This window comes from Ursus maritimus, unplaced genomic scaffold (assembly GCF_017311325.1).
Source record: "Ursus maritimus isolate PB19 unplaced genomic scaffold, ASM1731132v1 scaffold_29, whole genome shotgun sequence".
NCBI lineage: Eukaryota > Metazoa > Chordata > Mammalia > Carnivora > Ursidae > Ursus > Ursus maritimus.
In genome coordinates this window covers 6,318,581-6,333,617 of record NW_024425452.1, presented here as the reverse complement: position 1 = coordinate 6,333,617, position 15,037 = coordinate 6,318,581, and the positions used below count along the sequence as shown (strand labels likewise).

Sequence of the window (15,037 nt, the reverse complement as noted above, 5' to 3'; positions counted from 1 at the left end):
TCTTTCTACAGTGTCACTCTAGTAGCATTAAGAGGTTGCGGTTCTGGTCAGATCTGAAATGGGGGTGGTGGTGGGAGTATTCCGTCCTTTCCTCTCTGTCCCTGTGTAACCCCTTCTTCGTTTTTGTTCCTTTTCCCTCCCCTTTTATTTCTTTCAGCTCGGATTCCTTAGCGCCACCACCGCTCAGCCAGGACCGAAGGCCCCAAATCTCGTTGGCAAATACCGCCATGTTGACCGTGCCACCGGCCAGGTGCTAACCTGTGACAAGTGTCCGGCAGGAACCTATGTGTCTGAGCACTGTACCAACACTAGCCTGCGTGTCTGTACCAGTTGCCCTGTGGGGACCTTTACCAGGCATGAGAATGGCATAGAGAAATGCCATGACTGTAGTCAGCCATGCCCATGGCCGATGGTTGAGAAATTACCTTGTGCTGCCTTGACGGACCGAGAATGTGCTTGCCCACCTGGCATGTTCCAGTTTAATGGTACCTGCGCCCCCCATACGGTGTGTCCCGTGGGTTGGGGTGTGCGGAAGAAAGGGACAGAGACCGAGGACGTGCGGTGTAAGCAGTGTGCTCGGGGTACCTTCTCTGATGTGCCTTCTAGTGTGATGAAATGCAAAGCATACACAGACTGTCTGAGTCAGAACCTGGCGGTGATCAAGCCGGGGACCAAGGAAGCAGACAATGTCTGTGGCACACTTCCATCCTCCAGCACGACCTCACCTGCCCCTGGCACAGCCATCTTTTCACACCCGGAGCACACGGAATCCCATGAAGTCCCTTCCTCCACTTATGTTCCCAAAGGTAACTTAACCTCATGTGTTATTAATTTGAGAAAGTCTTTGAGCCCAGTGGAACTACCAAAAATGGGCTTGTACCAAGGATGTTTCCTCCATTTTGTATATTCCAAATTCACCCCTTGAAGAAGGGGCCTTCATTTCGTGGCTCATTTAATCTGTCTTCTTTGGATGTATTAGAAACATTTAGACTCAGATTTTCTGTTGGGGGGAATCAAATATCTAAAAACTAGGTTGCAACAAGCTTAAAAAGAAAGAACGGTGAGAAATAAGGACAGTGCGTGGCCTTATGTAAGTCACTTCTTCAGGCCTTGATTTCAAACTTGTCAAATACGTGAGTGATTTAGATGTTCAAGGTTCCTTCCAGATTCAGAGCTTTCCAACATGGAATCAATCCTGGATAGACACAGCCAGAGGGAAAGAAGGAAGGAGAAGAGGAGAAAATACCATGATGCCCGGAAGGGAGGGATAAATATTGGAACCATGGTGGGGCAAAAAAGAGGAAAGAAAGTTAGAAGCTTTGGGAAATGAACAAGTTTGTACCTGTTATAAGGTAGTATAGATAGTAGATAACTAGCATTCACATCTGGAAAATAATAAGTTTAATTTTTTCAAGCGATTTTAATTTTATGCCCTCATCAAGTATCCTAGTTGTTCTCAGGATTTTGAGCCTCAGGCAGAATATAAAATTTGTTCTTTATTTTCAGATCCTTTTTGATTAATTTTTTCGAGGTGATAGCCAACTTGCGTTCTGCTTTCTAGCATACTCTTCATGTGTGATGACATTTTACCTTCATGATAACTCTGTAAGGAGGGCCTTACGACCACCATTTTGAAATGAAGAAACAGGCTCGGAGAGCTTGAATGACCTGTCCAGGTTTTCTCAGGGACTGATGCAATCCAGGTCCTGTCTCTTGGGACTTGAAATCCCTGGCTCCTTAGTGAAGACTGCTGGGGAAGCTTCTCTGAAGGAAGTCCACTAAGCTGCCAGCCCAAAACTTATGTCTTAATAATAGATCCTAAGAAAGTCCTGACTTGCTTTAGTCACTGATTGGTCTCACCAAAGCTTACACTGGTCAAATCTGGATTTGAGTCTGAGCTCTTTTCCCTTAGTCATATTCTCAGTTTTACCATTGTATCTTGAAATGGCCAAAAGGTGAGAGAGGAAGGATAAAGGGATTAAATTTGAACTAGTTCTGTGAACAATCGACACAATTAAGGGTTGACGAGAACCCTGAACATACCCGAGTCTGTTCTGTATGTGAAGCATAGGGGAAGCTGCTGGGAAGCTCAGATGTTAGATCCCTGAGGATGCTGTTGGTTTTGCCATGAGGAAGCGAGTTTAGCTGTTAAGTTTAGTTTTTATCTTCCACGTAAAGGTGCTGTTAGAGTCTTGACGAAAATGTGCAGTATAACTTATTCTTAAGCTCCAAAGTTCATCTCTTCTTTCATTATCTGGCCTGGCTTGGAGATGAGCAAGAAGAGGAGGAATGTACAGATCCCCAAATATAGAAAAGCTCTCCCCCCTCCTTTTTTCTAGGCGTGAACTCAACAGAATCCAACTCTTCTGCCTCTGTTAGACCAAAGGTACCGAGTGGCATCCAGGAAGGGACAGTCCCTGACAACACAAGCTCAGCGAGGGGTGAGGAAGGCGTGAACAAGACCCTCCCAAACCTCCAGGTAGTCAACCACCAGCAAGGCCCCCACCACAGACACATCCTGAAGCTGCTGCCATCCATGGAGGCCACTGGGGGTGAGAAGTCCAGCACTCCCATCAAAGGCCTCAAGAGGGGTCACCCCAGACAGAACTTACACAAGCATTTTGACATCAATGAACATTTGCCCTGGATGATTGTGCTTTTCCTGCTGCTGGTGCTTGTGGTGATAGTGGTATGCAGTATCCGGAAAAGCTCAAGGACTCTGAAAAAGGGGCCCCGGCAGGATCCCAGCGCCATTGTGGAAAAGGCAGGGCTGAAGAAATCCATGACCCCCACCCAGAACCGGGAGAAGTGGATCTACTACTGCAATGGCCACGGTGAGCCTCCTTTTCTCCTTGCTCAGGGATCCCCCCGCCTTCCCTTTCTTAGTCCTTGCTGCCTGAAGGAGTGGGAAATGCAAAGGTTCTAGAAGCTACCGCCTACCGAGGGCTATCTGATCTAGTTGTGTTCTGAAAAATGACGTGGTCAGCATTTGATATAATATGTTCAGAGAGAATAACCACTCTGCCCTTTTCTCCCCTGACGCATAAAAGGAGAACGTTGGCAAACCAGAGACCTGAGAATGACCTTTAGGGACTTTGTTCAGCCATGTCATTTAACAAGCAGGGAGGTTGAGTTCGGGGAGGTTTGGCTGTGCCCCTGACCCAGGCTGGTTGTTTGTTCAGGACAGACGGGACTGACCCCGCGTCTCTCTGACTGTTGGGCAGCTTGCTTCTATAATTCCAGACTACTAAAACAGGAGAGGGCAAAAAACCCAACTTGTCTTAATTAAGTTTGCCTTTTTAAATCTGAACCTTGCGTATCGATTCCTATCACTTTCTCACATGTGCTTTTCCCCTCCTTGGATTTTTAGGGTCCCATTTCTATGAGGAGGATAGAAAGGTCTTTTAGATTTTAGACACCCAAAGCTTAATAGACTGGTTATCATCTGGGACTGGGCCCTACATCTTCTACCCAGCAGCCAGCGTGTGTTGATCTAGGCTGGAATATTTCAGTTTTTCCTTTTCTGAGGACAAACAGTAGCTTACAGAACTTGTCTCTGCAGCAAAATTTGGTCTGAAGACTGCAGGTTTTAGCTTGGGGCAGTAACTACCCTTCCTTTAAATCTGCAATGAGATATCAGCCCAAAGTTTTGACAATCCCCTTCAGGTGTCTCCTTTCTCTTTTAAGATAAAGGCGTAAGCCTAATTTTCTAAAAAAGTCATTTGACTCTTTTCCATTGAGTCTTAAAAATGTTTATACCTTTTGCCTCAGTAACTTAATTTTTGTGAATCTGTCATAAAGGTATAAACCGTAAATACTAAAAAAAAAAAAAACGATTTAAGCACACAGGTCTTGAACTTTTTTTTTAAAAAGATTTTATTTATTTATTCGACAGAGATAGAGACAGCCAGCGAGAGAGGGAACACAAGCAGGGGAAGTGGGAGAGGAAGAAGCAGGCTCATAGCAGAAGAGCCCGATGTGGGGCTTGATCCCATAACACTGGGATCACGCCCTGAGCCGAAGGCAGACGCTTAACCGCTGTGCCACCCAGGCACCCCAGGTCTTAAACTTTTAACTCAGCATTATGGGTAATAAATAAAAATTAGAAATAATCAAAAGTCCAGTTTTAGGCAAATAAGTAAATTATGGCATATCCATATAGTGGAATACTGTGTTGACATTGAAGATTTAATGAAGTTTTTTTTTTTTTTTCCTTTTTACCCATGACATAGGAAAATGTTAATACTAGGTTAAAGGAAAAAACAACAAAACCAAACCAGGCTACACACTTTATACAATATAATCCCAATTCTCAAAACGGTGGGAAAAAGACTGAAAAGAAATATGCCAAAATAAAAATAATGTTTCTTCCAGTTTGGGGGATATGGAGGAATTTATGTATTTTTTTCTTCTTTATTAGTTTTCTGTTCTTTTCCCCAAATTTTCTATAATAAGCACCTGGAATTCTTATAATCAGAAATTTATAGAAAGTTAAGAAAAAACCCCAAAAACTTCATTTTCCTTCCTTTTGCTAGTCTGTATGAATGACCAAACCAAGTGAAAATCAGACTGAGGCCAACGTCCTACCTGGGAAGAGCCTTCATAGACTTGAATAAGACATCTCTTTGCTGGCAACCCAGTGGGGGAAGGAAGGCTTCAATTCTCCCCTCGTTTTAATAAAACATATTTTTAATTGGATGTAATTTCAGACTTCAGAAAAATTTGCAGTAGTACAAAGAATAACCACATACCTGTGCCCAGACTGAACTGTTGCTAACTTTTGCCCTTCTGCTTTGTTATTTTCTCTTTTTACATAAAAGTACATACAGACTTTATATTATGACATATGTATAATATAGACTAGTTTATTACATATAATGTTATATGATATATATAACATAATTTTTTAAAAGAGATTTTATTTATTTATTTGAGAGGCAGCATGAGCCAAGGGAAGGGCAGAGGGAGAGGCAGAGCAGACATCCCACTGAGCACGGAGCCCGATGTGGGGCTCGATCCCAGGACCCTGGGATTGTGATCTGAGCCTAGGTCAGACGCTTAACCAGTGGAGCCACCCAGGTGCCCCCCATGTTTTATAATAGACAATATATAGTGTATATATACAGACTGTCCCTGACTTAAGGATGGTTCAGCTTAAGATTTGTTAACATCACGATGATGCCAAAATGATATGCATTCAGTAGAAATCGTTCTTCGAATGATGAATTTTGATTTTTTCCTGGGCTGGTGATATGCAGTGTGTTCCTCTTCCATGATGCTGGGCGACAGCAGCTCCCAGTCAGCCGCGCAGTCACAAGGGTGAATAATTGGTGCACTCATAACCATTATGTACCCGAATAACCATTCTGTTTTTCACTTTCGGTAGAGCATTCAATAAATTATATGAGCTATTCAACCCTTTATTTTAAAATAGGCTTTGTGTTAGAGGATTTTGCCCAATGTGGGCTAACATGAGTGTTCTGAGCGTGTTTAATTTAGGCGAGGCTAAGCTGTGATGTTTTGTAGATGAGGTGTGTGTTTTTTTGTTGTTTTTTAAATTGAGAATAATGGGTTAGATATAGGAAATGCATTTACAACTTACTGTATTAAATGATATTTTCAACCTGCACTGGGTTTACCAGGATGTTACCCCATCATAAGTCATTATTATACAGTAATTTTTCTGAATCATTTTGTGGCACTTTATGTATTTCCTAACAATAAGGACAGTCTCTTTAAAAAAAAAAAAAGGTCATTTTCAACCTCAATCAATTGAACATGGATACGGTATTTTAATTCACTGTCCATATTCCAGTGTTGCCAGTTGACCCAGTCGAGCCCTTGATTGATAGCATCCCTTCTTCTTCTGGTCTAGGATCAGCCTAGGATCAGATATTTCATTGAATTGCCCTTTAAGTGGCCAGTCAGAACACTCGTTCTGATCTATCTAATTAGGAGAAAATTAGCAGAGAACATCCTGCTGGATTTGTAAATGCCTGGAACTGTCCTCCCACTTTATTAAAGAAGTGACTCCATTCTTCTAGTGGTTGCACTTACGGATTAGAGCTCGGTCAGCTGTATTTCTAAATGCTCTTTTGCAGCCTAGATGTCAGAATTCTTGGGAATACCGGGAGTTGCAGAAGTAGAATTGGGGCCAGCAGCAGAAAGCAGCCTAATGCAGGGGCGCCTGGGTGGCACGGGGCGCCTGGGTGGCACAGCGGTTAAGCGTCTGCCTTCAGCTCAGGGCGTGATCCCGGCGTTGCGGGATCGAGCCCCACATCGGGCTCCTCTGCTATGGGCCTGCTTCTTCCTCTTCCACTCCCCCTGCTTGTGTTCCCTCTCTCGCTGGCTGTCTCTATCTCTGTCGAATAAATAAATAAAATCTTTAAAAAAAAAAAAAAAAAAAAAAGAAAGCAGCCTAATGCAATGACCTTAGACATTCTTATGACCGCTGTCGCCTTGTAAACTTCCGTGCCTGTGTCCTTGAAACGATATCCTGTTTCGTAAAAACAGTAGAAGTGCCAAATCAAACAAAGCCTGACCATGCCTCCTGCGATAGCAGGACCTGGGCGATATGCTTTTCCAGCTGAATCACAGTAGTCTCATTCAGGTGCAGCCACCTCTTCCCATAGTTTAACCATTCCCCCCAGGTTTTTGCGTTGCGATGTTTATATTTAAGGTGTTTTTTGTTTTGTTTTGTTTTTTTCCTAAGGATGGTCTCTTCTTTCCAAATTGCTATTCTCAAAGGTACAACCAGGTAAAAGCCATCACAAAGTGAGGTTCTGTTTCATAAAAACCATCCCAGGGGCTCAGAGAAGCCTTTAGAAACACTACCTGTTTGATCAGATTGCAGTGAGTTCTGGGCAGCAGGTGATCCTGTATAGTAAGATCTTTCTGTGGTCCTCATCCATTTCCCATCCTCATCATGAGGATGAAAGAGGGGACACAATCACCTAGCTCTGGAACGTGCTCTGTAAAAGGTTATGTAGGACCTCCCTTATTACCCCTGCCTACCTTCAGCTGACCCGGCTGAAGGTAGACCGTCAAGCATTCTGAAGCCAGGCTATTGGTTCCCATCTTTGTCACCAACAAGAGCCTCTTCTCTGTTAGGCCCCACTGACCCCTCTCTACCTACCATGGACTTAGAGTTTTTAAAGTTGAACTCTGCAAAACTGCAACCCACTTTCACGGAATGCTAGTGTTGGAAACACCAGATGAGACATTATGGGGCCAGGAGGTTGAGCAAAGGCACTGTGGTCCCTCGTATACCTCCTTCCTTTCTGAAGTCATAGCAGTGTTACTTCTGGTAGGTTAGGACTGTACCGAGGTTCCCTGTAATATGTCTCCCACAGCAACAGAATTAGAAGTCTCTTCAGAAAGTCTGTGTGAGACTTTATTACCGGGTCCGAGTGTCATCAAGATGTAAGTCTATTGTTAACGCTCCATTTGCCATGTTTTTGTCACTTTTAAAAACTTTAGTTCTTTCTGTTGTATAACCCCAACACAATGAGGCAAGTGGTAGGTCCAAAATGTTCCACTTAAAGTTAGAAAGAGTGTGGGTTCACATTAATTGGGAGATTACATGGGAAACAATAGTTTTTGTTCTGTTTGTTTTGTCACAAAAGGCACAAAAGTAAAGATAGTGAAACTTTGTCTGTACCCAAGTGGCCATACATTGCAATGGGAGAGGCTCAAATGATCTCAAAATAGTCGTGCCATTCACTTCCTGGTAACCATGGAAGATGGAGATCTGTAGTCCAGTCCCCCTTGAGAGTGGGGACGGCTGACAACGGTCTTCCACTGCTGTTGTCTCTTCACTGTTCTTTTATGGGCCATTTCTTTTTTTTTTTTTTAAAGATTTTATTTATTTATTTGACAGAGATAGAGAGAGAGCCAGCGAGAGAGGGAACACAAGCAGGAGGAGTGGGAGAGGAAGAAGCAGGCTCATAGCGGAAGAGCCTGATGTGGGGCTCGATCCCAGATCGCCGGGATCACGCCCTGAGCCGAAGGCAGACGCCTAACCGCTGTGCCACCCAGGCGCCCCTTGTGGGCCATTTCTATTTACCTTTCCTTCCCTTTTCCCTCTTCTCTCTCCCTTCCCTACTTGTCTCTCTTTTTCCTTCCTTTATGCCCCCTCTTTTCAACTGTTTGCAAAAGGCGGGAAGCTGGCTTCCCAGCCAACCTGTTGGCCTAGGGCTTTGGAGGGGAATTTCGAAAAGCAGGTCGAGGAGTAGAAATGCCCCTGCAAATGCTTGTAGAGAGGAGAGGAAACTCCAGAGAGGAGGGCCCTGCAGGATGATGAAAGGAGCAAGAAATGGACAGTATTTCTCCCCGATTATTTTTCCTTTTTCTCTCAGACTTCAGGCTAGGAGGATAGATGAGGAATAAAATGAGAGAAAAAGGAATTGGATTTATCTCATTTCCACTGAGCTTTGTTCCTGCTTAGCGCTTTCTTAGTCCCGCGTCTTCGGGAGATAGTAAGCACTTGATGGGCAGCGATCCCTTCGGGTGTACTTACTTCAAGCACATGACATATAAGGACAGTGGCGTCTCCTTTGAATGGACCACAGAAGCGACAGTGCAAGCAGCTAGCACGCTCTTCCTCAAGCAGGCTTTTGTAATCCCAGCAGCAAAAGGGTAAAGGACTCATTCTGTAGAACTAGGTTCTAAGATGCTCTTTCTTAATTTCTGTAGCTCTTATTGTCTGTCACTGCTTAACTGTTTCTGTGTGTGTGGTTCGTCTGCCCACATTGCTTATAAGTCCTTAGAGAGCAGACACTGGGTTTTTTTTTTTTTTTTTTAAGATTTTATTTATTTATTTATTTGACAGAGATAGAGACAGCCAGCGAGAGAGGGAACACAAGCAGGGGGAGTGGGAGAGGAAGAAGCAGGCTCATAGCAGAAGAGCCTGATGTGGGGCTCGATCCCACAACGCCGGGATCACGCCCTGAGCCGAAGGCAGACGCTTAACAACTGCGCCACCCAGGCGCCCCGACACTGGGTTTTATTGTGTGACCCTCTGCCTGGTCAATAGCACAGGGTCCTGGAAGGGGTGGTCTGGAGCCCGGTTGGCCCAGATGGTAGCCACCTGAGCTATTTAATTTAAAGGTAAAACGAACTAAAATAAAAAATTCAGTACTCAGTTGTACCAGCCACGGTTCAAAGGCTCAGTAGCCACATGTGGCTAGTAATTACCATATTGGACAGGACAGATAGAAAACATTTCCATCATAGAAAGTTCTACTAGATAACACTAGTCTAAATGGAATATTACTCAGCTATCAGAAAGAACGATTTCTCAACATTTGCTACAACATGGACAGCACTGGAGGAGATAATGCTAAGTGAAATAGGTCAAGCAGAGAAAGACAACTATCATATGATTTCTCTCATCTATGGAACATAAGAACTAGGATGATCGGTAGGGGAAGAAAGGGATAAAGAAAGGGGGGTAATCAGAAGGGGGAGTGAAGCATGAGAGACTCTGGACTCTGAGAAACAACCTGAGGGCTTCAGAGGGGAGGGGGGTGGGGGAATGGGATAGGCTGGTGATGGGTAGTAAGGAGGGCACGTATTGCATGGTGCACTGGGTGTTATACGCAACTAATGAATCATCGAACTTTACATCAGAAACCAGGGATGTACTGTACAGTGACTAACATAATATAATAAAAAAAAATTAAAAAAAGAGATAACACTAGTCTAGAGCGACCATGAACTAATTAATCCACTTAATCCTTTTCCAGGTTGGATTGTTTTCAACCCATTGAACTATTGGATTTTTTTTCCGTTTGACTTACAATAATATTTGGTGTTTGGGAATTAACATAAAGATCTTAAGGTGGGTTCTTGACACGAAAGTGCCATAGATACCAAGAATTATTATTCAGAGCTGAAGGAGTCTTCTATGACAGCAGTGCTTTAAAATATTGAAAAACAGCTACAAAAAACTGCTGATATTCCGCCATCTGATTTTCTTCTTCGAAGTGGAACGCTTTGGCCCCCGGACCCTGGGGAGCTGGTGATGTGAAGAGAGAGAAAACTGCTAATTTGTGAACGCTTCAATGCTTGTGTTGAAGCAGAATGGGAGTGGCTTAGTCCGGTGGGTGGCCTTAAGCAGAGAAGGCTGTGGGAGTCCTGTGGTTGGGTCGGAGGTGAGAGCAGCAGGGGCAGTGGAGGTAAGGGGGCTTTGGGAGGAAAGCAGTGTCACAACCTCGAAATGACAGCAATAAACCTGGGCTCGCAAATTCTAGATTTTCCATTCCCTGTTCATTTCGGTGAAGACCTTTTACTTCTCTGGGCCTCTGTGTAGAAGGTTAAAAAAAAAAAGGTGTTGTCATAGGCACTTAAGAGCAAAGACTCTGGAATCTGGTTCCACTTACTAGCTGTGTGGTCAAGGTCCAATTAGTTAACCACTCTGTGCCTCATTTTCCTTATGGATGAAATGGGAATCATAATAGAACACAGTTTGTTGTGAGAACTACCTAAGGGACTGTGTGCCCAGTGTTCCGCACGTCGCTGGCCGCATGGTACGTGCTAGCGGAGATGAGAGCGGTGATGGTGGTGGAGATGACTCATCGTCACCTCTGTCCTCTCTGGTAATCTCTCGGTTTGTTTCCTGATTCACTCACAGCAAGAATGACCATGAGAAAGGCAGAAGTATTCTCCTTCATAATGCATGCGACTAGACTTAAGGAAGCGGTCTGGCTCTTCTTGGATAGCTTGAGTTCTAGCCGCTAGAGTTCCTCCTTATTTGTTTTTTTAAAGATTTTATTTATTTATTTGACAGAGAGAGAGAGAGAGCCAGCGAGAGAGGGAACACAAGCAGGGGGAATGGGAGAGGAAGAAGCAGGCTGTCAGCGGAGGAGCCTGATGTGGGGCTTGATCCCAGAACGCTGGGATCACGCCCTGAGCCCAAGGCAGACGCTTAACGACTGAGCCACTCAGGCACCCCTCAAATGACATTTTAAAAGAATATTTGAATTTTTTTTAAAGATTTTATTTATTTATTCGACAGAGAGAGAGACAGCCAGCAAGAGAGGGAACACAAGCAGGGGGAATGGGAGAGGAAGAAGCAGGCTCGTAGCGGAAGAGCCTGATGTGGGGCTCGATCCCAGAACGCCGGGATCACGCCCTGAGCCGAAGGCAGGCGCTTAACGACTGTGCCACCCAGACGCCCCTAGAGCCCCTCCTTATATTTAGCAGTAACTCTTCTCTAGTCTGCGGACTGCTGAAGGCTTGAGTTATAAAACAGGACCGTCAGATACATGTGGGAGTGAGGAAAAGGTGGCAGTTGTCCTGTATTTTGCTTAAAAATTACTCCATTCTTCCTTCGTCTCCTCCTGGAAAATACTAGTTTTTACCAGGCAATCCCAGTCTTACCCTGTGGGTCTACCCCACAGAGGTACCAGCCATGCACTTGCTACAACGTGTCTCTCAGGCAAACTGGAGCCATAGAGGGGGAGAGACAGTAGCTTGGGTGCAATCTGTCCGCCTACCGTTCATCTGTTTGCTCAGGGAACAGATACACTTTGAGTGGAGAGAGGGGCCAAGAGGGACAGTCGATAGACACAACCAGCTGTAGATTCCAGAGAGAAACCCAGAGAGTGAATGGTCATGAACATCTTCTTAGTTCAGTGCCCGAATAGTGCCCGTGGAGGAGAGTTGGAAGGGAGGCACCCTGGATTGCTACACAGGGTAGTAAGGATCTCCCAAATGCAGTCCTTTTAACACGTATGAGCTGGTTGAGTGGACCCATGGGCTCATGCTTCAGAGTCTGGCTTGCAGTCCACAGGAGGAGCCATGGCAGCAGAAATGAAATGGACTATGAGACCTGAAGTCCACGTCTGATTCTCCTACTAAAGGGCTGCATGATCCCCAGCAGAAGGCTAGCTCTCTCTGAATCTCAACTTGTTTGTAAAATGAGGAAACTTGAACCTCTCACAACAGGGTCACCCGATTTTGATGTATGTGACCGTTTTGCTGTAACCGAGTTACACTGCTGTCCCGCCTGTGCCTGTCCCAGGAGACACTGCCCTGATTGACCCTGCGGGGTGCTGTAGAGTGGAGTACGGGGGCTGCCAGGCAGAGGGAAGAGGCCAGGCTTAACCCCAAACTGATGCCGAAGAGGGACTGTCTGTGTGCTCGCCGCCACACAGAAGAGCTTTCCCTCGTGCTCACTATAGAGCAAGGTCAGGGCAGGAAGATTTCCACTTCAGTCAGGACCCAGAGTTGGGGAGGTGCGGGAGAACGGGCGGTGACTGCACATGCTTTTAGAGAGAGTGTGACTTTTTGTAGCATGGTAGAGATTGAGCAGCTATTAGAGAACGACTTTTGGGTCTTTTAGTCCCTTCAAATGTGTCACCTCGCTTGCAGTGGAGAAGCTGTGTCCAACGTTCTCATGCATTTCTGAATTTTTAAGCTGAGGGAGACCTTGGTCTCCTCCTATGGGCCAGGGAGCCCCGGGCACAACAGAATTCCTGAGAATGGCTTTGCACCGCTCACCAGAAGGGCATACTTGGTCCATGCTTTCCTGTTTTGGAAAAGTTCCTCGACTCGTCCTGGCTGGCGGGAGGCCAGCAGCTCATATCCACCGGTCAAGAGCAGGCAGCTTCTACCATACGTGTGTTCAGGCAGTACTTTCCTCTCAGTCTACCTAAGGATCAGTAAAGAAGCTCAGACTTTTGCTATACTGAAACCTTCTTTAACTTTCATGTATTCTTATTAGCTCGTTAGTGGGAGCGTTACTGTCCCCAGGGGCGCCTGGGTGGCTCAGTCAGTTAAGCATCTGCCCTCGGCTCAGGTCATGATCTCAGGGTCCTGGGATCGAGCCCCACGTTGGGCTCTCTGCTCAGTGGGGAGCCTGCTTCTCCCTCTCCCACTGCCTGCCACTCTCACTCTCTCCCTGTCAAATAAATAAATTAATTAATTTAAAGAAAGGAGTTATTAAATTACATGTTGACCACAGATCCATGTTTCTTTGTAATTCGTTGGGACTTTGTGCTTGAAATTTTACAAGATAATCCAACAGTAATCCTTGAGGATGGGGGAAATATCACTCATACAAGAGTGGAAGGCCATGGTTACAGAAAGATTTTATTTCACTTCCAGAAAGCAATGTCCAAGTCTGGTTTCACCTGCAGGGAACAGGCTAGGTGCCCTGCCAGGCACTCCAGAGGCCCAGGCAGGGCTCTTGGCCACAGGATTTGTCAGGACAGCCATGAATGTCTCCAGGGAAAAATGCTGTGAGAGATATTAGATTGGAGAGGAGCTATTCTCCCTCTTAGTTACATGTTTCTCCCTCTCTTTTTGGTCTTTTGCTGTATTATCTCCTATTTGAGAGTTGTTGTCCAGATCTTGAGTTATTTTCCTAAAGAGAAACTCAGTGGTCAATCTGCCTGATTCTTTGGCTGAAGTAGGGGACTATAGGATCTGAAGTAAGCTTTTCCTGTTTGTAACCAGGTTTACCTTGAAGGAATCCCAAGGCAAAAAAAAAAAAAAAAAAAAAAAAAAAAAAAAGAAAGAAAAAGAAAAAATTAGGAAATTTCAAACATGACTCATTATTAAACTGCTTAACTTCTGTTATTTTTCATTTAATTATATGTATGTGAACACCAAGTTCAAGGTACTGTCCTAGGACTAGGCTTTAGTAGCATAAAGGTATTCGTTTTAGTTTTCTTTGGGGAGAGCCTCAAGTTGGAGATCATGGAGCATTGTGTGTGTGTTGGGGGGGATGTGTGTTTTGTGTGTGTGTGTGTGTGTGTGTCTAATCCATCATTTTACAGAAGCTGAAACTGAGTCCCAGGGAAGAACAGTGCCTTGCCCAAGGTTACGTGGCCAGTAGGGTTAGAGAAGAGACTAGGACTGAGTTTCCTGACTCCTGCGACAGTGCTTTTTTAATTTCCCATGTTGCCTCTCTGCTCAGAGGACCACAGGGTTCTGCTCAGAACAGAGGCTATCGTGGTTTGAAAGCAAGTTACTCCAGTTTCTTGAATGACAAAATGGAGAGGCTGTTTGCCTGTGAGGCTACTGAAGGCTGTGGCTGGGGGGGCTACTGAAGGCTGTGGCTGGGGGGGCTACTGAAGGCTGTGGCTGGGGGAGCTAGAACCTTTGGCCTCAGGGACTCAGGAGTGGATGAGGGAGAGAGAGTTGAAGGCGTGTTTCGAAGGGGACATCCTTTGGCATGTTTCTCCCTGGATTGCCTTCATGGGAATGGTGATGGTCCCTAGGTGGTCATTCAGCGGGGGCCTGAGGTGGTGGGGGTGCTCGGCTGCTTTTGCCGACCGTCTTAATTGGATGATTTCAGACGGGAGGAGGTAAAGGAGCTGATGGTTGGGGATGAATTAGATCTTGGCTGCAGGTGACAGGAAAGAGATGCTTAACTCTCAGAATCTACACGGAACCTTCCCACCTTGACCTTGAAGAGGCAAAATCATCCCCCCCTTCACTTATCCTTTCTTTACACCCTCTTCGCCTGTCTCTCAGGCACTTGAGCACCTTCCTGGTTGCTCTTGACATTGTCTGACTTGAACTCCGTTTTACTTGAAGATGTCCTTGTCCAGGATTATTCTATAAGCAAATTGCTCCAAGGGAACCAGGGTAAGGCCTTATTATTGACACACTGGTTTGGGGGGAGAGAGAGAAATAATACTTCATGGTTATTGAATGCTTACAGTGTGCCTGGCACTATTCTGTGGGATTTACATGTACTTTCTTACTTAATTCTTTGAACAACCTTCTAATGTCAGGATCGTGCCCATTTTACATATTAAGAACGTAGAGGCACAGAAGGGTTACGTGACCTGACAAAGGTCACACCTCAAGCCCATGGTGAGCCAGGACTGGCACTCAGCTGGTAAGTGGTGTGCAACACTGCTGCTCACTCGTGTGTCTCCATTGTTGGGAGGAGGAGGGGTGGGGTGTGGGCAGACAGTTGAAACCTAGACCACTGTAAATATGTCGTTGTAACAGATTTCCCCTTTATTTCCATTTGTCTCCTTTTCTATGATGCCACGAAGGGGAGTAAGTTGGTAACACT

At 45.2% G+C, this 15,037-nt stretch overlaps 1 protein-coding gene across 1 annotated transcript in view; it reads left to right on the top strand.

Moving 5' to 3' along the window:
* Window positions 1-15,037, top strand: part of TNFRSF21 (TNF receptor superfamily member 21) — a 69,889-nt gene that overhangs the window by 20,275 nt on the left and 34,577 nt on the right. Inside the window, exons 2-3 of the mRNA XM_040643565.1 lie at window positions 158-806; window positions 2,340-2,834. Of these exons, the coding sequence (XP_040499499.1) occupies window positions 158-806; window positions 2,340-2,834 (1,144 nt within the window). The remainder of the gene's footprint in view (window positions 1-157; window positions 807-2,339; window positions 2,835-15,037) is intronic.